At 46.0% G+C, this 19,316-nt stretch overlaps 1 protein-coding gene and 1 long non-coding RNA gene across 3 annotated transcripts in view; one reads left to right on the forward strand and one right to left on the reverse strand.

The window, feature by feature from the left end:
- The window catches only part of RNF219 (ring finger protein 219), a 47,354-nt gene extending 29,641 nt beyond the window's left edge, over positions 1-17,713 (forward strand). Inside the window, exon 6 of the mRNA XM_004680082.2 lies at positions 15,002-17,713. Coding sequence (XP_004680139.1) covers positions 15,002-16,508 — 1,507 coding nt within the window. The 3' untranslated portion in view covers positions 16,509-17,713. The remainder of the gene's footprint in view (positions 1-15,001) is intronic.
- On the reverse strand, positions 4,044-15,499 carry LOC105853482. 2 transcript variants are annotated; one of them, XR_001145328.1, is made up of 3 exons: positions 15,423-15,499; positions 7,876-7,934; positions 4,044-6,225 (listed from the first exon to the last, which is right to left on the reverse strand). It is a non-coding gene; the product is annotated as an uncharacterized LOC105853482 (long non-coding RNA). The 2 variants fall into 2 exon arrangements; XR_001145327.1 differs by having other exon boundaries at positions 4,044-7,103.
- Positions 17,714-19,316: the final 1,603 nt, after the last annotated feature.

Consider the following 19,316-nt stretch of genomic DNA (forward strand, 5'->3'; position numbering starts at 1 on the left):
TCCCCTCCTGGGCTCTCAAACCTGTAGCAGAGTCTGGTCCTCATTCCTCTGGAGACCATTTCAGACCTTTGGTTAGTGGTGTAGGCAACATGGATCCCCTTTGGTGGTGTCCATCAGAGCTTGTCTTGGTACCAAATTCCCCAGTGTCCATTTCTGGCCGCAGGTGGTTCCCTCACTCCCCCTCTCCCAAACACCCAAAGTACATCTCAACTTTTTCCGTTATGAGGACGCCCTGTAGTGAGAATATGGCGTGAAGACGGCGCAAATACATATGGTTTCCACAGGGACTCAGTTTACCCCTTGGTGAGGTTGCCCCACCTGTCTTTCCTGATCTGCCTCAGGTGCAGAGGTTACCACGCATGGTGGGGTGAGGTGGGCAGGGCTCCGTGTCAGCGCTGGGTTGCACCGCCTGGGCTGGGGGCTGTGGCAGTAACAGGCCAGATAGCCTCCCCCAGCCCCCCTGGTGTCTTCGCCTTCCCCCAGCCCCCCTGGTGTCTTCGCTTACAGTCTGTACATAAGTTTCCTTGGCAAATAACACCATGGGCTGATCCCCCAAAATAAGCAGAAGGCGAGTGAACTTAGATTACAAAGCTGGGCGCAGGCTGGCACCAACCTGGGCGAAGTCAGATGGTGCTGGCCCGCTGAGCCGTCCTGTCTGCTGCCCAAGGCTTGCTCACTGCAGGGGCGTTGCCTGTTCTCAGGCTGCGCTTCTGCCTGGCACTGAGGCTTCTCTGTGGGGGCTGTGCCTCACCTCTGCCATGCACACACCTACCCAGGCTGCTCAGCCTTGGAGGTGTGGCCCAGGGCCAGGGGTTCTTCACTGTCCTGCCCGCACTCAGCCATGGAGCCCCCACTGCGACTGGCAGACCCTGCCCTGAGGCCCTGCTCATGCAGGCGGTGGGCCTCGGATAGTGCCTGCCTGTCTGCGCCCCCCTGTCATCTCCACCCAGGCCCGTCAGCTGTCTCCCTCCCGTGGCGGTGGTGCCCCCCCCTTCCCCCACGGAGGCTCCAGTCCCCTGCTCACAGGCTCATGGGCAAGGCCGCCTACCAGCTCACGGCCTTTCTGACCTTAACTCCAGCTCACGTTCCCATCTGAAGTGGCTTTTTGATGCGTCTCCTGCCTGCCTGGGAGGACCAGGCCAGGCTTCCTCCTTCAGCCCCTGGGGCTGCTCCCAGCCTGCCCTTCTCAGCTGTTGCCTCTCTGGGCAGCGCCCTACGGGGAGCGCCCAGCTGCCTGAGGCAAGAGGCGCACCTGCCACCGCTTATTTGCATCAGCTGGTGAGTACAGTGACCCCTTCCCGGCTCCCTAGTCAGGAGCAACCTGCCAGCGTCCCCCAACCTCTGGCGGGACTGGGGGCCCGTCTGTCTTGTCCTCTGTCCGCACCAGGCCAACTCCGAGACGAACCATGGGCGCCCGCCCCTCCCAGGAGTCTCATGCCTTAAGTGTGGGCTGGCCCTGCAAGCCTCGCCATGTCTTGTCCAGCAGCTCAGAGACCTCAGCCACCTCGTGTGCTCCCGCAGCCTCGAGCTCTTCCCGCAGCGTCCTGCCTCTGGTCGCCAGCTGCACGGCTGTGGCGCCTCCTGCGTGTCCTGGACGCTGGCGGCAGAGCTGTGGGGAACAGTCAGCCCTAGCCCGGCTTCCTGGCGGGCATGTCTGTCTAGACCTCGCCCCTACTGGGGTCTCGGGAGGCTCCCCAGAGAGGCCTGCCCCAGTGCTCCACACCGCCGAGCCTCCCCTCTCCGGAGGGCGCTGGAGGTCCCCCACCCGTCTGCATTGAAGCCTGCTCAGCAACGCCCACTTAGAGGCAGGTGGGCACAGGTCAGGCTCTTTGGAGCCCAGTAGACAGGTGCAGGAGAACCCCGGGTCCCTCTGCGGCTTTCTGGGCTTTAATGCTCTTTCTGTACCGTTTGCTGTGAGTGAGGTGCAGGGCAGTTAGGGGCCAGGAGGCGGGAGGCCTCCTAGTTCCCTTTGAATCTTGGCTCCTCGGCGTCCTCCGCCGCCGGACCTTGTCCCGACTGCCCTGCAGCGCGTCTCAGGTGCGCCCACTGCCACGGGCCCACTGCACGCAGGTGTCTGCCCTGCAGCGTGCGCACGCACGCCAGCCCTGCACCTCCTGCTCTCCCAGGCCATAGCCAGAGGCCAGTGATGCAGAAACCCGCCATCTCTGGACACTGAGCCACCCCTCCTGGTGTCCGCTGTCCAGCCATCTCTAGTGTCCCTTGAGGTAGTCGCCCGGAGCCAGGGCTACTCACACCGTGTGCCCGCACTCAGCCTTCAGAGCCGCCTGTGACCAGCAGCCCTGTACTAGGCCCACCCAGTTCATGCAGGCGGTCGGGGACCCATGGGTAGCGCACTGCGCCTGGGGTCTCTGCCCCCCGCTTCTGTGCTCTCCACCACAACCCACATTCGCGCCTGTCTCCACAGAAGGTTTCCCCGGCACGCGCCCTTCCCGAGCGTGAGCACGGCATCGCAGGCGGTGCTCAGCCACTCACCTGCCTGCCTTAGCGTGTGCGGCAGCTTGCCACCCGCTCGCACTTCCCGGCCGCGGCACCAGGTGTTCGCGGCACCAGGTGTTCGCCTCACCAGGTCGGCTTTTCGCAAGACTTCTCTGCCTGGCTTGGCACCTTCGCCCAGGGCTCCAGTAGGCACCACGGCCCACCAGCTGCCCCTTAATTCATCTGCGTCCCCAGGTTCCCGTCGTCACAGCAACCTGCCAACTTTCCCCAGCCTTTGCGGGACAGTTAGTACAAGTCCGACTTTGAGCTGCGCCCGCAGTGGGCGAGCTCGAGTGGAGCCTCGCGGTCCTCATTCATCCCGGACTGGTCCTGCATCTCCGCGCGGCTGCTCCTCGCAGGCTGTCTCTCCTCTGCGCCGTGTAGCCCCGCAGCCCGGGGCTCGCTGTGCATGTGCTCCCGCAGGCTCGCTGCTCTTCCTGCAGCTCCGGGACTCTGGGGTCCCCTAGCGCTGTGTCGGCGCCTCCGGCGTGCCCTGGAACCCACCGGCAGAGCTGTGAGGGACCCTGCAGCCCAAGCCCGGGCTCTGAGCAGGCGCTACGTCCACCCGGGCGTCCCCACCGCGTGCAGTCCTCGCCCGTACCGGGGACGCACCCACTCCGCCGCCTTTAGGGAGGGGCCCACCCAGGGAGGCCTCCGGGCGCCACTGCCGGCCACCCCAGCCCCTCCCCGGGTTTGGGGGGGCTCCATACCAGCCTGCCTCTGATGGTCCAGCCGCTCCCGCCACTTGCAGTGCAGCCTCGCAGCAGGCCAGGCCAGGCAAAGGAGAGGCTCGGAGCCGTCGGTGTCTTTCTCAGGCTTTAATGTTCCTCTACACCATCTGTAGAGGTAACCAGGTGCCGGCAGGCAGGGGTGCCCAGAGGCTGGCAGCACCCCCAGCCTTCGCGGTGAATGTGGACACTCACAGGCCTCCGCAGCAGCACTCCACTCCTCTGCGAGCCCTCTTCGCCCTGACGCCGCCCTTATATGCGCAGCGTCTTGGCTCAGGCGTGCCCACTTAGCAGGGCCACACCTCTCGCCAGGTGTCCGCCATCAGGCATGCGCACTCCAGCCCGCGCGCTTCCTGCATTCAGGGCAGGTGATAGCCACAGAGGCCCATGTGAAGCCGCCTGAGCGTCTTCACTTACCATACAACCACCAGATCCTGATGCGATTCAGAGAGAAGCTGACCACAGCTGAAAGTACCCAGACCTGGTTCAGCTGAGGAGAGCGCCTTTGTGTGGAAATGAAATTAGTAAGAGTTCAAAAGCAAATGCCAGCAAATAAAATCCATTCCATTTCACTTCCTAGGCTCAGAGGGCCTTGGCCAGTTATTTTTCTCTTGCTTGGTTAGCATCAGGGTATGCTTTTTTGTACACATGGCCTTAGTATTTTTTGTGTGGTATGGTACAAATTGTGCATTTGTAGAACATGGAGCTGTGAAGGCTTTAAAATTTAGATGCTGGAAAAGGAGTGAGATTAGAAAGTGTATTTGTCAGTTTGAGCTGCCGGTTCAAAGTACTGGTGATAGGGTGAGTTGACGTTGGCGTAACAGTCAAGCTGACTCCTCCTGCTTGGGTATCAGTGAATGACGTGTCAGAGGACATTTTTGAGGCAATTAGGTAAATTTGTGAATGTGAACTGCTGCCTGTTGGATGATACCAAGGAATTGTAGGTGATACTATACTGTGACAGAAGAAAAAGAAAAAATAAAAAGGGGAAATACGGGCATGTATAAAAATCTTGGTAATTGTTGGACGGAGGTGGTGAGCATGGAGGGGTATTGTACTGGTTTTGTAAATGTTTAAAATTTTGTTATAATAAAAATTAAAACCACGAGAACAGTCCTTGTTTCCAGGAGCTCAGAATTTAATGAAGGTAAGGGTCAGAAATACATGAAATCATTAAATACTAAAGAGATGCAAAACCAAACAGCAGAGACAGCGTCATGAGATCAGAAAATGGCACATGGGTTTCAGTAAAATGTTTGTCAGAGTCAACACTTGAACTCTCTGCAGCATGGAGCTTTTTGTGAAAGAAAGGCAGGCTGAACAAGAGGAGACAGCTTGAACTAATAGAAATACTGTCCGCTCCCTCCAGCCGGGCTCTCTTATCTCCAGCAGTCGCCCTGTGCTCCAGCTCAGGGAACATGGCGACCGTCAAGCCCGGCGGCAGAAGGCCTCTGTGTGTCATTTGTACTGTTCTCCGGTGTGCCAGCCGGCACCCTGCTGCTTGGATGGCACCACTCGCCCATCAGTCTGCTCCAGGTGGAAAGCCAGCTTCTCAGTCTCAGATTTAGAGGGCCACCGTGGGGTGCCACACCTCCATGTGGTGAGACACAACGAGTGGGAAGAAACCCAAAGGAAGCCCTCAGGGCTTCACTTCTCTATTCTTAACTGTTCTTGCCTTACCCTGTTACTTCTAAAATGTGCCAGGACTTGTGCGTGCATCTGCCCGTGACAAAGGTAGCAGTCCCTTAGTGATCTTTCAGCGTGCAGAGGTACAAAGGCTTGGCCTGTGAGAGTTCCCTACCCTTCCTCTGACACTTGTGTATTCAGTTGTGCCTTTTCATCCTCGCCAAGCGGGGCGGGGTTTGTGCCTGTGGCCAGCAATTCTGAGGCTCTAGCACAGCAGCTGTTCTTGTCCTCAGATGCTAACTCACCTTAACAGCACAGTCAGTTCACAAAACTCTGTAGGTTATTGCTATCAGATGTGGTTATCACTGAATCAGTGACTTGCTTTTCTGCAAATACGCATTCAGGAATGTTGCCTGTTCTTGTCACGGGCTTCAGTGAGGTCTGTGGGTTCGATGGCGCCTCCCTGCATGCAGCTCTTCTACTGCACAGCAACGCCAGGGCTTGTCCTCCCCCACCCCGGCTCCCCCTGGGGGAGACAAAGACTGCAGACACTCCGGCAGCGGCAGCGAGCAGTAGTTCCTGTTGCTAGTGAGGAGCAGAAGTGCTCTGAGGAAGAAAGAACAGGCTTCACAGCTTGGGACCTGGCCTTGCTTTTCTTCTCACGGCTTATTTTCTTAAACCGTCTCATCTACTCCCATAGCTTCGATAACCATCTACCTTTATTTCAGAGATTACAAAATAAAATCTAAATTATTTTTGACCTGGCTGTTCTCCTGAACTACAGAGTGAGACTTCCACTGTTCTGTTTCGTAATTTTACCCAAGACTCTGTATCTTAAACACACCACAGAACACAGCGGTTGAACGTTCAACTCCCGAGACGGACTGTCGGACTCCATTCCCTGCTTTCACCTCGCCCTTTCTTCCCGACACGGTTCACTTCACTGAACTCAGAACTGTCTTTTTATAAAGTGTAGATCGAATTAATTTCCTGCCTAAAACTGGGCGGTATTTTTCAAAAGTAAGACTCGTTTTCTGCACCCGCTCATCTGTCTTGCCTGTTCCCTTCATCTCGTTCTCACTGCTCCAGCTCATCCTGCCCCAGAGTCAAACGAGCCGCCTCCCGTTTCTCCACTTGCTCCTAAGCTTAGAATGTTCTGCCTGCAGGTAGCTGTCTTCTGGCATCAGATTCGGAGAAAGCTTTCTGCATCGCTCAGTCTGATGTGGACGGTCTGCTTCCTTACTCTCAGTAGATAACACGGTAACAACATCGTGTGTGGGAAGCAACACTGGTGTGTGGTTATCACGGTTATTAGCATAAACTCCAGAGCCACTTCCTCAGCTTCCTCAGCGCTGAAGCCTGGTGTGTCTCCTTACTGTGAGTTGGGAGACGAAGATATTGAACGTTTTTGTTACCTAAGTTTTTGTCTTCTACTGTTTGCGACAATAGTAGCACCTCCTGGGGCCAGTGTTAGTACCTTCCTTAGAGGTTATAGTCAGGGTTTTAAATGAAGTAAAAATCGCAGCGCACTTGCCATAGAGCGCAGTGTTAACACTCAGCCAATGCTACAGTGTTGTTGTCTTAGGTCTTATCATTGTGAAATTATCTTCTTCATTGAATTAGCGGGCCTGTTCATTGTGTCATCTCATTCTAGGCCCCAAGCTCTGCAGGGTTAGAGACCTTGCTGCCTATCGCCTTCCCCGCAACTCCCCAGCACCTGGAAGCCACCTGATAAATATTTGTTGAATAATTAAATGAATAGATAAATAACACTTGATAAATTAGCTTCTCTGCACCATGGTGTATGTAAGATGTGGACAGTATGCTGTTGGAAGAATTAAAGGAAATGATTTTATGTCCTTGTGCATCACGCAGCTCAGAGGGCTTTAGAAATGTGTCTAAACGACATCCTGTATGCTCTCCGGCCCCGTCCCCCAAAAGATTTTTGACCCCCTTGCTTCAGGCCTGTCCTTCATGGCTTAACTACTGGTCTGGTTGCCCCAGATAAAAACACGCAGGCTTCGCCCATCCCGCACCTCGCTGGCAGTGTAGTCTCCGTCCTGCCTGAGGCGCCGCCTTGCTCTCCTCCCGCTCGGCGGCTCCACAGGAGTTCTCACTTAGTCTCTTCTGCCAACCTTTCTCTTTGCCTGTTCTTCTCCGCGCTTACTCTAAAGGTTTTCTTTATTGTTGCCTGAATCCTAGCATGTAGATTTCCTCATGTCATTCTTCTCCTTAACCCTCTTTGGTGATTTCCTGGAAATTGAAGTCCAAATCTCTTAGTGTAATATGTGAGGCTCTTTTCTGACATGGCGTTAGCTTCACCTCCCTGCTTCTCCTCCGGTATCCCTATCCCCTTGCAACTCTGACTGGCCATGTCAGATTTCTCACAGAGCCCGATTTAACATAATTTGACACACTGTTGAATCTTTGCCCTCTGACCTTCCCTGTAGGCTTCTCTTTTTCAATCTGCGTGGTCATTCCCGTGGTCATTCCCACCCGTCTTCTCAGATCTGACCCCATTATCACTTTATCGCTAGAACCTCCATGGTTTCCTTAGACAGAGGGAACACTTTTTTCTTGTGCTCTCCGTTGTTTTTAGATTGTATGCTGATCAGTTCTATGGCTGCTGCCTAGTAATTGTAGCAGCTGTTTGGAGCTAAAGCATTTTTTAAATGCATGGAGTATGCACATGTATATACATGTATATACATGATGTGCACATGCATGAGTGTTTCTTCCTTCTCTGGGGCCCAGTAGGAGAAAGGGTAATTCTCTTCTACTCTTAATAGAAGGAGGGAATGGCTGCTTAAGATGTTGAGCTTTCTGGAAGCTTAAAGTGCAAAGGGCACAGACAAGGCCAGAAGATCAGAGGTCCCTGGCATTTTGTCTAGACGAAGGAACAGAGGATCTCCTCAGGCTTTCCTGTCTGAGGTGAACCAGAGAGACCAGCTAGAAAGGGGAAAGGCGGAGACCATGTTAGGACTTACCTGGCTGTGCAGCAAGGTTTCTTGTTTGAATGTCTTACCTGAAACAGGATTTTCTGCCTTGTTCCTCTCCATGTGGATGCTGAGAGGTGGCCCCTTCCTAAGAACAAGCAAGGGTGTTTATTCCTCAGTAGAGCACAGTCCAGCATCATCGGCCGTGAATATGCAGATGTGCTGTAGGCGGGTCAGCCCTGCATGGAGACCAGAAGGGGAACTCTCTCTCCAACTCACATGGCACGCAGGTGGTTTCCATGAAGACTCTAGGCCTCTCAGCAAGCGTTTTCAACAGCAAATCTGCTCTTCTCAACCCATATCCAGGCACGCCAGTACCCCTCAGACTGTCCCAGGGTTTTGACTAAAGTAGCACTCTGGTCCTGGCTACTCTGCCTTTTTGATCTAGTCTGACCTTTTTTGTTTCTTGAATTCTGCCCTGGATTCCTGGCATTTGACCCCAGCCTGATCCTGTGACTGATTCTTGCCTTGCCCTTTGGTTTTCCTGGAAGGGGAACTGCAGACAGTTAGGGGAGCCTGATGATACGCCGGAGCCAGACTGAGACAGTCTCCCGTGCTCGGTCCCCCGCAGCCTGAGGGCCCGTCTCTGGATGCTCACCTCATTGGAGATGGACAGTTACTGCAGTTTCTCTCAGTTTGCCATTATTGTATCGATAAGATATTTTAGGAGCCTGTAGTGCATGCCAGTGACTAAGCAGCGAGGTTGTCAGAAAGATTATGAAGTGCTCAGACACGGGTAGTGCCTTCTGCGCCTGTTGTTTCCCGTCCTCAGAGTCCCTTAACGTGCAGTACACTCATTAACTGTCACCTGAGTAATAACGACAGTGGGGCTGGATCACAGTTTTTTCTTTTGTTTCAGGGTTACTCATGCTGAGGTGAGGAGCGAGGAGGGAGATAGAGATTTAAGTGTAGTGAAAATGTATGTCTATAGCCAAATGCAGAGATCTTTAAGTATGCTCTCTCTCTCTTTTTTTTAATCCAACAGTAGTTGTATATTCTTTTACACCATGGAGGTGGTGTTTCTAAGGTTGTTGTATTTTGGAAAAGGTATAAAATTCTTTATTCCTCTTAGTCATGTACAAAGACATAAAATAGTATGTCTCAGGGTTCTCTTTCCCTGAAAAATTAAGAGACCCATGGGTGTCATGAGACGATCTTCTTCTTGGGGTGAGGGAGCATACAATTAGGGCATTTACTTGTGGATTTGAAATGAAATATGTTTACCAAATAGGGAATTTATTCCACAGTAAAGAACAGTCCGTGATAGGCAGTGAATATGGAGCCAGATGTAGATGTAGCTATAGGTGGGTCCGCCCTGCCTCAAGACCAGAAGGGACTCTGTCTCTCTCCAACTCACACCGGTGCCTAGCGTGCAGCTGGTTTCCGTTAAGACTCTCTAGGTATCTCAGCAAGTGTTTTCAGCAACAGTTTTTAACTATAGAAGCCTGGTTAATAAACAAAAAAAAAATTTTTTCTATAAAACTGTGTGAATATACACTTATTTTTAAATCCTGCTATTTATTTGAAAGCGTGTAAAGCAGATTCTGCCTCACTTTGACATAGTACTTTTGGGAGGGGAGAGGCAGAAGGGAGCTGCGTGGATGTCAGTCCTCTTTGAGTTTCTTTCCTGATCACAAAAATAGGTATTGATGTAGGCCTGATAGAAGTGACAGTACAGACTTTCAAACAGTGGGGTACACCTGTGCAAGAGAACAGTCTTCCCCCAAAACCTTACTTTCCCTGTGTTTAAAATAAAGAAAATACATTCCTCGTATGTGCAAAAGGGAGTGGAAAGATACACAGCTGCAGCTATGTGAACAGCAGCTCAACAATAAAAGCCATTCTGGGAGGGGTTACTCTTTCTTAAGGTAAATATTTAAAGAAAAAAAAAACTCAGTTTCTTTGACTTTCTCATGGACCGACCGACTTTACCTTTAATATAGATAGTGTTCTCTCAGCATGGCTGTATGGGACCATAAAAATGACCATTCAAGCTAAAATGGTGTGAAACAATCTTAGTAATTGATGGGAAAAATAAAAAAAAAATTAGGAATTTTTGTCAAAGCATTAACATTTCTGTCAACTATAAACATATATAAAAATAAATTAATAGTAAAAGTAGTATTTCTTAAATTAGAAACACTGCAAATAAAATATTTTCTTTGTAAATAATTCACCACGACAAGGAGCTAACATCTCTTCAGGTGTTTAGCAGGTTGGACACGTTCGTACGTTTCCAGCAGCACTGAACGTTTTTTCCTTCACGCTTCCAGTGTTGTGATATTTTTCCATATTGCTTTAATGTGAAGCTATTTTGCCAGCCTTTCATTTCCTTTAGACATCTTTACCTACTTGGCACAACTTTTCTCTCATTTATGTCAGCGCCTGTTTCTCGCAAGTTCCTCTGGCAAGTCTAGGGCTCTGGAACGCAGCAATTCCAACAGTTCCCTGCTCAGCTGTCTTCTGTCCCTACAGGAAGATACCTGAAACTACATTTTCATTTTGACTTTGATTTTCCTTTCATTTCTTTGCCATACCTTTACCTTTGTCAGTCAGTTCCATTTTTTAATTATCCAATTTTGTAAAACGTCACATGGCTGTACAACTACGTGTCTTGCTGTCTGTGAACTAAGGAACATGCATAGTGACCTGTCACTTTCAGATTTTGAAAGAAAGAAACTGATTTGGTCCCTCCCTGGAGGTGCAGCAGGTTAAAACAGTGCTATGAAGCTGTCCTCAGCCACTGCAGCATGGGTTCGATCCCCTGCCAGGGAACTGACCCTCATGGCACAGCAAACTTCTCCTGTCTCACCCGCTGCTTCCCCTCAGCAGTGTATTTTAGCCAGTCTGCCTGTTCTGCTCCCTGCTCTGTCTCAGGTACCTCCTGGCCTGTACTCCAGTTCTTGTGTGCATTAATAAACAAATCTTTAAAAAATAAATAAAAATATATAAAATAATAATAAATAAAAAATAAAAGTAAATGAACTGATTTTCACTCTTCTTGATGCCTGTTACTTACATATTGTTCTGTACACCAAAAAGCTAGCAATGAAATTTTATCTTGATATAACCTCATTGACATAATGTGAAATTTGAACCACATTGTTAGGTGACTGCTACTACCTAACTAAACTTTGGTAACTAAAACTGGTGCTCATCGGAACCATTTGTAGCCTGCATGTCGGTACTGACATCCTGCAGGCCAGATCTCAAAAACTGGTCCAGCTTTAAGTGGACAGGAGCCATTGTGCTGTACCTCTTCTAGCTGTTTGGACAGGGGAGCCCTCTGAATGCACCCCTCAGTTAACACTGTGAGCGGAAAAATCCCCTACGTTCTAGCAGAATATACTTCTGCTATCAGTTGCAGCTCCCAAACTGCTCTACGATGTTTTTTTCTGGCTTAATGAAGCCTTTGGCCATCACTGCTACTTTGAAAATCAAAGCCTTTTGGTCTCTAATGGAATGTTTATAAAAATACTCCATTTTGAAATTTGCTCAGGAAAAGGAAGTATGGTAAATGATATTAGAAATCCCTCAGGCTTGCCTTGGCATTGATTCATTTAATATTATGTACTCTGGAAATATCTGGAATTTGTGAAATATCTGGAATAAGAGAGTATAAAAATCCAAAGATAAAGAAACTCTTATTTTCGTTGTCTCCTTCTATGGATGTATAACATCCTTTACTTCTGTATGATCCAGTAAACTGTCCTTTGCCAGTTTAGGGGTCTCGGGTAGCTAAAATCCCCACTTAGGTACATCAATAGTCTAATCTATTTACATTCTTTTACTAAGGTAAAAATGGAGCAAGGTACAGTGACAGAGCTGTTTATGTGATTCTTCTGTTGTTTTTCCTTGGCGTCAGTGAAACAAGGAAAATAGTCAGATGTATGAAACGTTCAGTTTAGCAGCATGATGACTCATGAAAGTTGTGTGTCAAAGAAGCCCAAGAATTTAGCATACCCTGTGGTGTTGACCCTATCTAGACAGTAGTCACTCAAGAAAGTTAACCAGGGATACTACTTGAGGACTTGTACAGGGGAACCAGCCACATTCCCGCTCTCCTGAAGCTATACTCAAATGAGAGAGAGAGAGAAGACAAGTAAATGGATTGATCGATTAGTGAATGGATCAGTGCCATGGCTTTCACCACACCTTTCTGCTACTTTGCCCATCAGTATGGGACCTTAGCATGGTAAAAAGGTCTGATCACTCAGAATCTTACAGACTTGCAAAGTAGGGAAATGGAACTTTGGGACTCGAGAGCAGTGATCGTTTAGAAAACAGCTACCATCATCAGTGACTTCTGTGTGCTTCTCCCCTCGGGGGTACTCACTCTGCTGCTGGCCATTGGTATTTCTGTTGGCTTTCTCTCTGACACAGTTCCAAACACAGTTAGGGCTATCATTTTGACTTTTCACAGAACCGCTTGTTAAATTACTTCTTTAAAGACACAATTTAAAAAATGCAAAGGCAAATACAGCATCATTATTAAAATGTCATTATTTTAGTAATTCCAAACTAAAACCTGGGGAAAAAGCTGTATTTATTTGAGGAACCTTGCTGATTTGTCACCAGTCTTTTTTTATGGAGGCTCTGAGTCCCCAGTGCCATCTTTTTGTAATGGGGACTTACTACCAAGTAACAGTTGACCTTAAATTGTTAGATATTTTTCATCTGAGAATACCTTTATTATAAAAATTGTACTTAAAAACTAATTTTATCTTGGTAAGCCAATGAAAGCCTGTCACCTTTGCTGTTTGGATTAGAAAAACATGCTATCCAGTTTTGCCAGTTAAAAATATGTGGGCTATTTGATTATACCAGAGTAATCAAGAACTCACAAACATTAACAACGAAGGAAAAACTTCCGGAATTCAGTCAGCTGAAGATTCACAGTAGTAACCTTTGCCTTTAACACAAGAAGGCTTAGTATTGTAGCTGCTTTGGCTATTGTTATGCCTGTGGCTCTGCTTCATTTTTTTCAGAGGCTGAAGGGAGTAATGCACTCATAGTTCAGTTAATTCAGTGACTACATTGGCCTTTGGCAAAGTGTGTGTTAAGGCCCTTGCTAACGCTAATGTTCATGAATCTGTATTTACCTTCGCCCCTTTTTTTTTTTTAATATTTATAATAGTTTACTTTTACATCATTTTGTGTCACTTTCCATCTCAGTTGTAATCCCCGTGGGACTTCCCATCACCTGTTCACCCGTGTGCCATGCCCTGCTTTTTAAATAAGAGCAGGGATTATGTTGGGGGTGAGCTGGAGAGTCACTTGGGCTACAGTTTAGGATGAGGTAATGGGCATTAAGAACTATAAGTGGGGCCCTCCCTGGTGGCGCAGCGGGTTAAAGCACTGCACTGAGAAGCTAAAGCCACTTCAGCATGGGTTCGATCTCTGCCTGCCCGGGAGGTGACCACATGGCGCGGCAGACCTCTCCTGACCTGCCCGCTGTTCCCCTCAGCGGTGTGCTTCATTGATCTTGCTTGTTCTGCTCCCCACTCTGTCTCTGGTCAATTCTCTGGCCTGTACCCCAGTTCTGTATGCATAAATAAATAAATCTTAAAAAAAAAAAAGAACTGTAAGTGTTTGACTGTAAGAGGTGCAATGTTGTTGACTTCTCCTTTCTAGTTTTTCTTGGTACTTGGTGTATTTTTTAATTGTAATTATTTTTTAAATGTATTTATTTATACATACAAGAACTGGGGTACAGACCAGAGGGGGCAGTGAGAGGATCCACCAGAGACAAAGTGGGAGTAGAACAGGTGGATTGACTGAAATACACTGCTGTGGGGACTAGCGGGCAACACGGGAAAGGTCTGTTGTGCCATGTGGGTCAGCTCCCTGGCCACGATCAAACTCATGGTGCAGTGGCTATGGAGAGCTTTCTAGGGCTGTGCCCATTGCACCGCCATGGAGGGTCCTGTAATTATTTTTTAAGCTGGGAAGGGGAGAGAGAGAAAAGATAAAACCACAGATAAAAACTATTTTTTGAGGTTATTTTTTCAAGATCCTTCCCTCAGACAGTCCCTGAATTCTTCAAGATGGATCAATAATTTCATCCAAAAAAATACTTAAGAAAAGGCTTTTTCAAAGGACTTTGGAGAGAAGTTGTTTTGTAGGGTTAGAATGTAAGGCTTATGTTTATAGCTCAGAATATGCAGTTCCCTAAAAGATGGAATTTTCCTAGGTGTCCAGTAGAATTTAAGGTAGACATTTTGTGTCCCTTGGAGTTGGTCCTGCCCTATTGATCTTTGTATCCCCAAATATACTGCCAGCCAGGTCGTTTCCTGAGCTGAGCCCAGTACCCATCCTGCATCTAAGATAAAAGCAAGATCATCCTGGGTGAAAGGGGTGAGTTTGAGGTGTGTTCTTTTTCATTTATTCTACAAAATGTTCCTTTTCAGAAAATGGGGAAAATGTTTTTATGTGTAATATATGGGAACCAAAAGCACTGGCTTTGTATTTCAAAGGTGGAAGAAATGAGATTGATATCCCTCACAGTTGTAAAATGCCAAGCATAAGGCCTGAAATGAATTAAAGCACAGTGTTCAGAAGGGCCACGTAGCAGCTTCAGATGGAGAGTGGCTGTAATTGAAAGGGTCCAAATAAGTATTTAAAACCACCCCTGCTGGGACTGCTAAGATTTCTGAATTTCAAATTGGCATTTAATGTTTGACAAGGTGACATTGTATAAGAAATGTATTGTAAAACACTGCTGTACGATAGGAAAATGATTGAATGTAAATATTTCAAGATGTAGACCACTGTTCAAATGTTATCATAAATCTCTGCCATTGTTTTAGGGGATAACTTCACACATATATGAGCTGAATTAATAAAACTAGCACTTCTGTGAGAAATGATCGGCAGATGTCTGCCTCTGCTACCACGCTGGTCTGGTTTTGACCACAAAAGTATCCTGTTAGATCTCTGCTTTCTTGTCTTGTGTGTATCATTCCGCAAGTGGGGAAACCTCTTTTGAGATACTACTACACCTGGCATTGCTTTGCCCTATTTATTGAGTTGCCCGAAATGTCACTGTTACATCATATAAGAATGTACCGAGGCAATTTGCACCCTTAAACTTTGAAAAGGAAAGAAAAAAAAAACTTAAGTTGTATGGTTCACTTATCTTTTTATTCCTTGCAGGTTTGGACGGTTTACCGTAGCTGCTCTTCAATCCAAGGTAGAACAGTATGAACGTGAAACCAATCGCCTCAAGAAAGCCCTAGAACGAAGTGATAAGTATATAGAGGAACTAGAATCTCAAATTGCACAGCTGAAAAATTCAAGTGAAGAGAAGGAAGCTCTGAATTCCATTTGCCAGAGAGCACTTTCTGCAGATGGCAAAGGCAGCGAGGAGGATATGACATCAAAGAATCAAGGTGATGGTGCCAGAAAACAGCTTGGCACATCCACCTCCAGTTCTCACCTGGCAAAGCCCTCTAGCAGTTCTGCCAGGCAGGAAAGCACCAGCAAGACAGAACCAAATAGTTGTAAGAACAAAGACCTCTATCAAAAGCAGGTGGAAATAATGTTAGATGTGACAGATACAAGTATGGATACTTACTTGGAAAGAGACTGGAGTAATAAGCCAAGTGACTGTGCACTCTACAAAGATGAAGGACTCTATGACCTCCCAGCTCCTTGCACTCCTTTGTCCCTCAGTTGCCTTCAGCTCAGCACTCCAGAAAATAGAGAGAGCTCTGTAGTCCAAACAGGAGGTTCCAAAAAGCACTCAAACCACCTCAGAAAATTGGTGTTTGATGATTTTTGTGACTCTCCACATGTCTGTAATAAAGATTCTTCAGAAGATGATAGAAGTGAAAATGAAAAGAAATCAGAATGTTTTACTTCCCCCCAAACAGGATTTTGGGATTGTTGCACCACAAGCTATCCCCCGAGCTTGGGGTTTGAAAGTCCTGAGGAGAACACGATAGCAAACTCTGTTGGAGAAATTACATCAAAGTTGAATGAGAAGTCAGCTTCATGTTCCTCTAAGAGGCTGAATTCTATTCGCTCTTTCGAAATGAATCGGACCAGGACATCCAGTGAGGCATCGATGGACGCGGCCTACCTTGACAAGATCTCGGAGCTAGATTCAATGATGTCAGAGTCAGATAATAGCAAGAGTCCGTGTAACAATGGTTTTAAAGCAACAGACTTGGATGGGTTGTCAAAGTCATCTCAAGGTAGTGAATTTCTTGAGGAGCCTGATAAATTGGAAGAAAGAACTAAGCCAAACCTTTCCAAAGCTTCTCTAACGGCTGATCAGTTAGAGAATGGCAATGAATGGAAACCCAGTTCGTTTTTTCTCCTCTCCCCATCTGACCAAGAGATGAATGAAGACTTTTCACTCCACTCCAGTTCTAATCCAGGGACTACTGAAATCAAACCCCCCGGCTGTTTGTTTCAGACTGAGTTTTCTCAGGGTGTTTTGTTAAGCAGTTCACACCGGCTATTTGAAGATCAAAGGTTTGGGTCATCTTTATTTAAGATGTCTTCAGAGATGCACAGCCTTCACAACCATCTTCAGTCTCCTTGGTCTACTGCCTTTGTGCCTGAAAAGAGAAATAAAAATGTGAATCAATCAACAAAAAGAAAAATCCAGAGCAGCCTTTCCAATGCCAGCCCATCAAAAGCAACTAAAAGTTGACTCATTTTCAGAAAGTGTCATTGATGTTTCTGTCCTGAGGTGAATATAAGTTTCTGAAGTTACTGTTTCACCCTCATCAAAATTCTGTACAATTTGGAGTTGATAACCTTTTTCAAGTTGTCAAGTCACAGGGATGGGTTAGCCTATACTCAGAATACTGTTGTTCCTTTTCATTAGGGATCTTTTTGACCAAGAAAGGTAGGGAAAGGGTTTCTTTTTTAATGAGTATATGTTTCTGGCTTTGGGTGTATTTTGTTCTTTTGAATGCTGACCATTTCATGAGCCTGTTGTGCTCAGAACTCAGATTTCTCAAATAAAACCCGCAGTGTTTGTCTGTTCGCTGTTCTTAAGTTTGAGTTTCTTTACAACTTTTCCTAGGATGGAAATTATGTTTGCCTGTCCCTTTTTATTTATGCTTAGTTGTGGTCTAACTTTTATGTAAAGCCATGATGGAGAAATAGCACTCTAATCTTAGTCCGCTGTTCTTTTACTATTTTTTTTTTAGGTTTTATTACGTGTTTGCATCTTTAACATTGTGTGTTGGTTGACCAGTGTTTGTAAAATTGTTTTTGTTAATATGAAAGAATACATTTTCTGTATGAAAATATTTGTTTCATGTCAGGTAACTTTAATTTACTTCCCTTTTATGTGTGTTCTAAATGGGAAATTGAATCTTCTTGAGAAAGGAGGCCTGGAACAGTTGGATTTGGAGGAAGCTACACACACAGATTTGTTGTTCCAGACACACAGGTGCAGAAGCAACTCATTTCTAAGTTTCTGATCCACTTACATCCCAGAGATGCTTTTTTTTTGGAGTGATAAAGTTCTTGTTTGCATGTTAGTGTTCTTTCTGAAAACTCTGCATGATGGCATTCTTGCTTGGACTGTTTTCCTTACTTATGAAAAAAAAGTTTCAGTTGGCTAATAGAATATCATTTATGTAGAACAATTTTTTTTTTTCATGAAGAGTGTGGAGAGGGGTTGAGAGTAGGTGACCTAAGCACAATTTTTAATTTACGCTCTGAGAAAGTATATTCTAAACATGTTTGGTATGCCTATATAGGCCTTTAAAAGTGGTTTGTATGCTAATGACTTGTTTATCTAATGTGCACTGAACATTTTACATTAATACTGTACTGTTTTACATTAATACTGCATGCTTTTCTATGTGAACTGAATAAAGGATGTCTTAAGCACTGTAGTCACTGATGTTGACTCACTGTTAAACTCACTGATGTGCGTTTACAAAGATCACTAAAGTTTGTCATTTCCACTTGACCTCATCAATCAGGAGTTGACAACCTCTGGCCCTTGGACCAAATCTTGTGTGCACCTGTTTTTGTAGAAAGGCCTGTGAAATAAAACTTTTAGCAAATTGAGGATTTTACATTTTAAGTAGCTTTTAAAAACCCAAATAACATTTCATAACAGAAAAAGGACATGAAATTCAAATTTCAGTGTTTCTAAATAAAGTTTTAGAACACAGTTGCACTCATCTGCCTATGTATTATCTATAGCTACTTTTGCAGTGCAGCAGCAGACTTGAATAGTGTGACAGAGATGATAAGGTCTCTGAAGCCTAAAATATTTACTACTTGGGCTATTACAGAAAAATTGCTGGCCCCTGTAATAACAGACTGTAGGAATTAAGTAAAAGTATAACAAGTCATTTTTATGATTTGGAGAATCATGCTCTCCACCTTTAGAAGTGATAAGAGCCCCCCACATCACCTAATATAAAGCATAATTTTTGTTTTATCATTATGTTTTCCAACTGTGTTATCTTGCCCTTCTGATATGTTAAAACTAGTGGATATTTTGAGAGATGTTAGCAGTGTATAAATACCTTTGACAATGTAAGCTATACATTAGACATTTTATTTCATGTAGTAGTCTAAAATTTTTAGGAACTAATCGTCAACAAATTTGGGTAAATAAAGTCCCACTTTAATTCTGTCTGAAACTCTTCTTTACCAAGAATGTGTCTGTTTTTAACCGACCCTGTTCCAGGGAAATCCAGTCTGTAACTTGATTTACTAATGCCTAATCCACATGCACTTCAGGGATACTATTCTCTCCTCCTCCAAACAGTATTTTGCATATTAATCCAATCAGATGAGTGATATTTTTCTGCTGAGAGAAGTCTACAGTGTTTAATCACAGGTTTGCACTCTAACATATTTGTTGTGACAAATGTGATCACACAGATTTTTAAATATACATATTTATACAATTTTTTTTTTTTTTTACAAAAACAACCTTTTAATGACACTGAATACTTCATTAACTTCTAGCTCATTAATCTTTTTCAAGCCCTGGGAACCAAGAACTACTAACACCACTTTACCAAGAAGTAAATAGATCAGGGATCATGGGCAACAGGAGATGAAAGCCAGGCTTCTGACTCCGAAGTCTGCCCTGTTCCTGCCCCCATGCATAGAACTTTGCATTTGAAGGCCAAAGAGGAATGGATTTGGAGTTTACAAAAATTCTTTTTCAAGTATTTTAGAATGTATCTTGTCAAGTAGCATCACTACTACCACACCGTTCCTATGTTTCTGGGTCTAACTGCTGCTATGAAGAAGCTCAATTAGGGGAGTTTGGTTTGTCCCTCCTGAGTATGAAGATTGCATTCTGACATTTACATGAGTTTCACCCCCCAGCGTTAAATAGCAATAAAGGAAAAAAAAAAGCACAAGTGATGAAAGTGGATGCATCAATTTATATCTTTATAAAAGCATCGTTTGGCCTCATTAAATGCTATGGTTAAGAGAATGTGACATGATACATTTGGGGGAGTCATGACCT

The sequence above is a fragment of the Condylura cristata genome, unplaced genomic scaffold (assembly GCF_000260355.1).
Source record: "Condylura cristata isolate star-nosed mole 26May11 unplaced genomic scaffold, ConCri1.0 scaffold00010, whole genome shotgun sequence".
Classification (NCBI taxonomy): domain Eukaryota; kingdom Metazoa; phylum Chordata; class Mammalia; order Eulipotyphla; family Talpidae; genus Condylura; species Condylura cristata.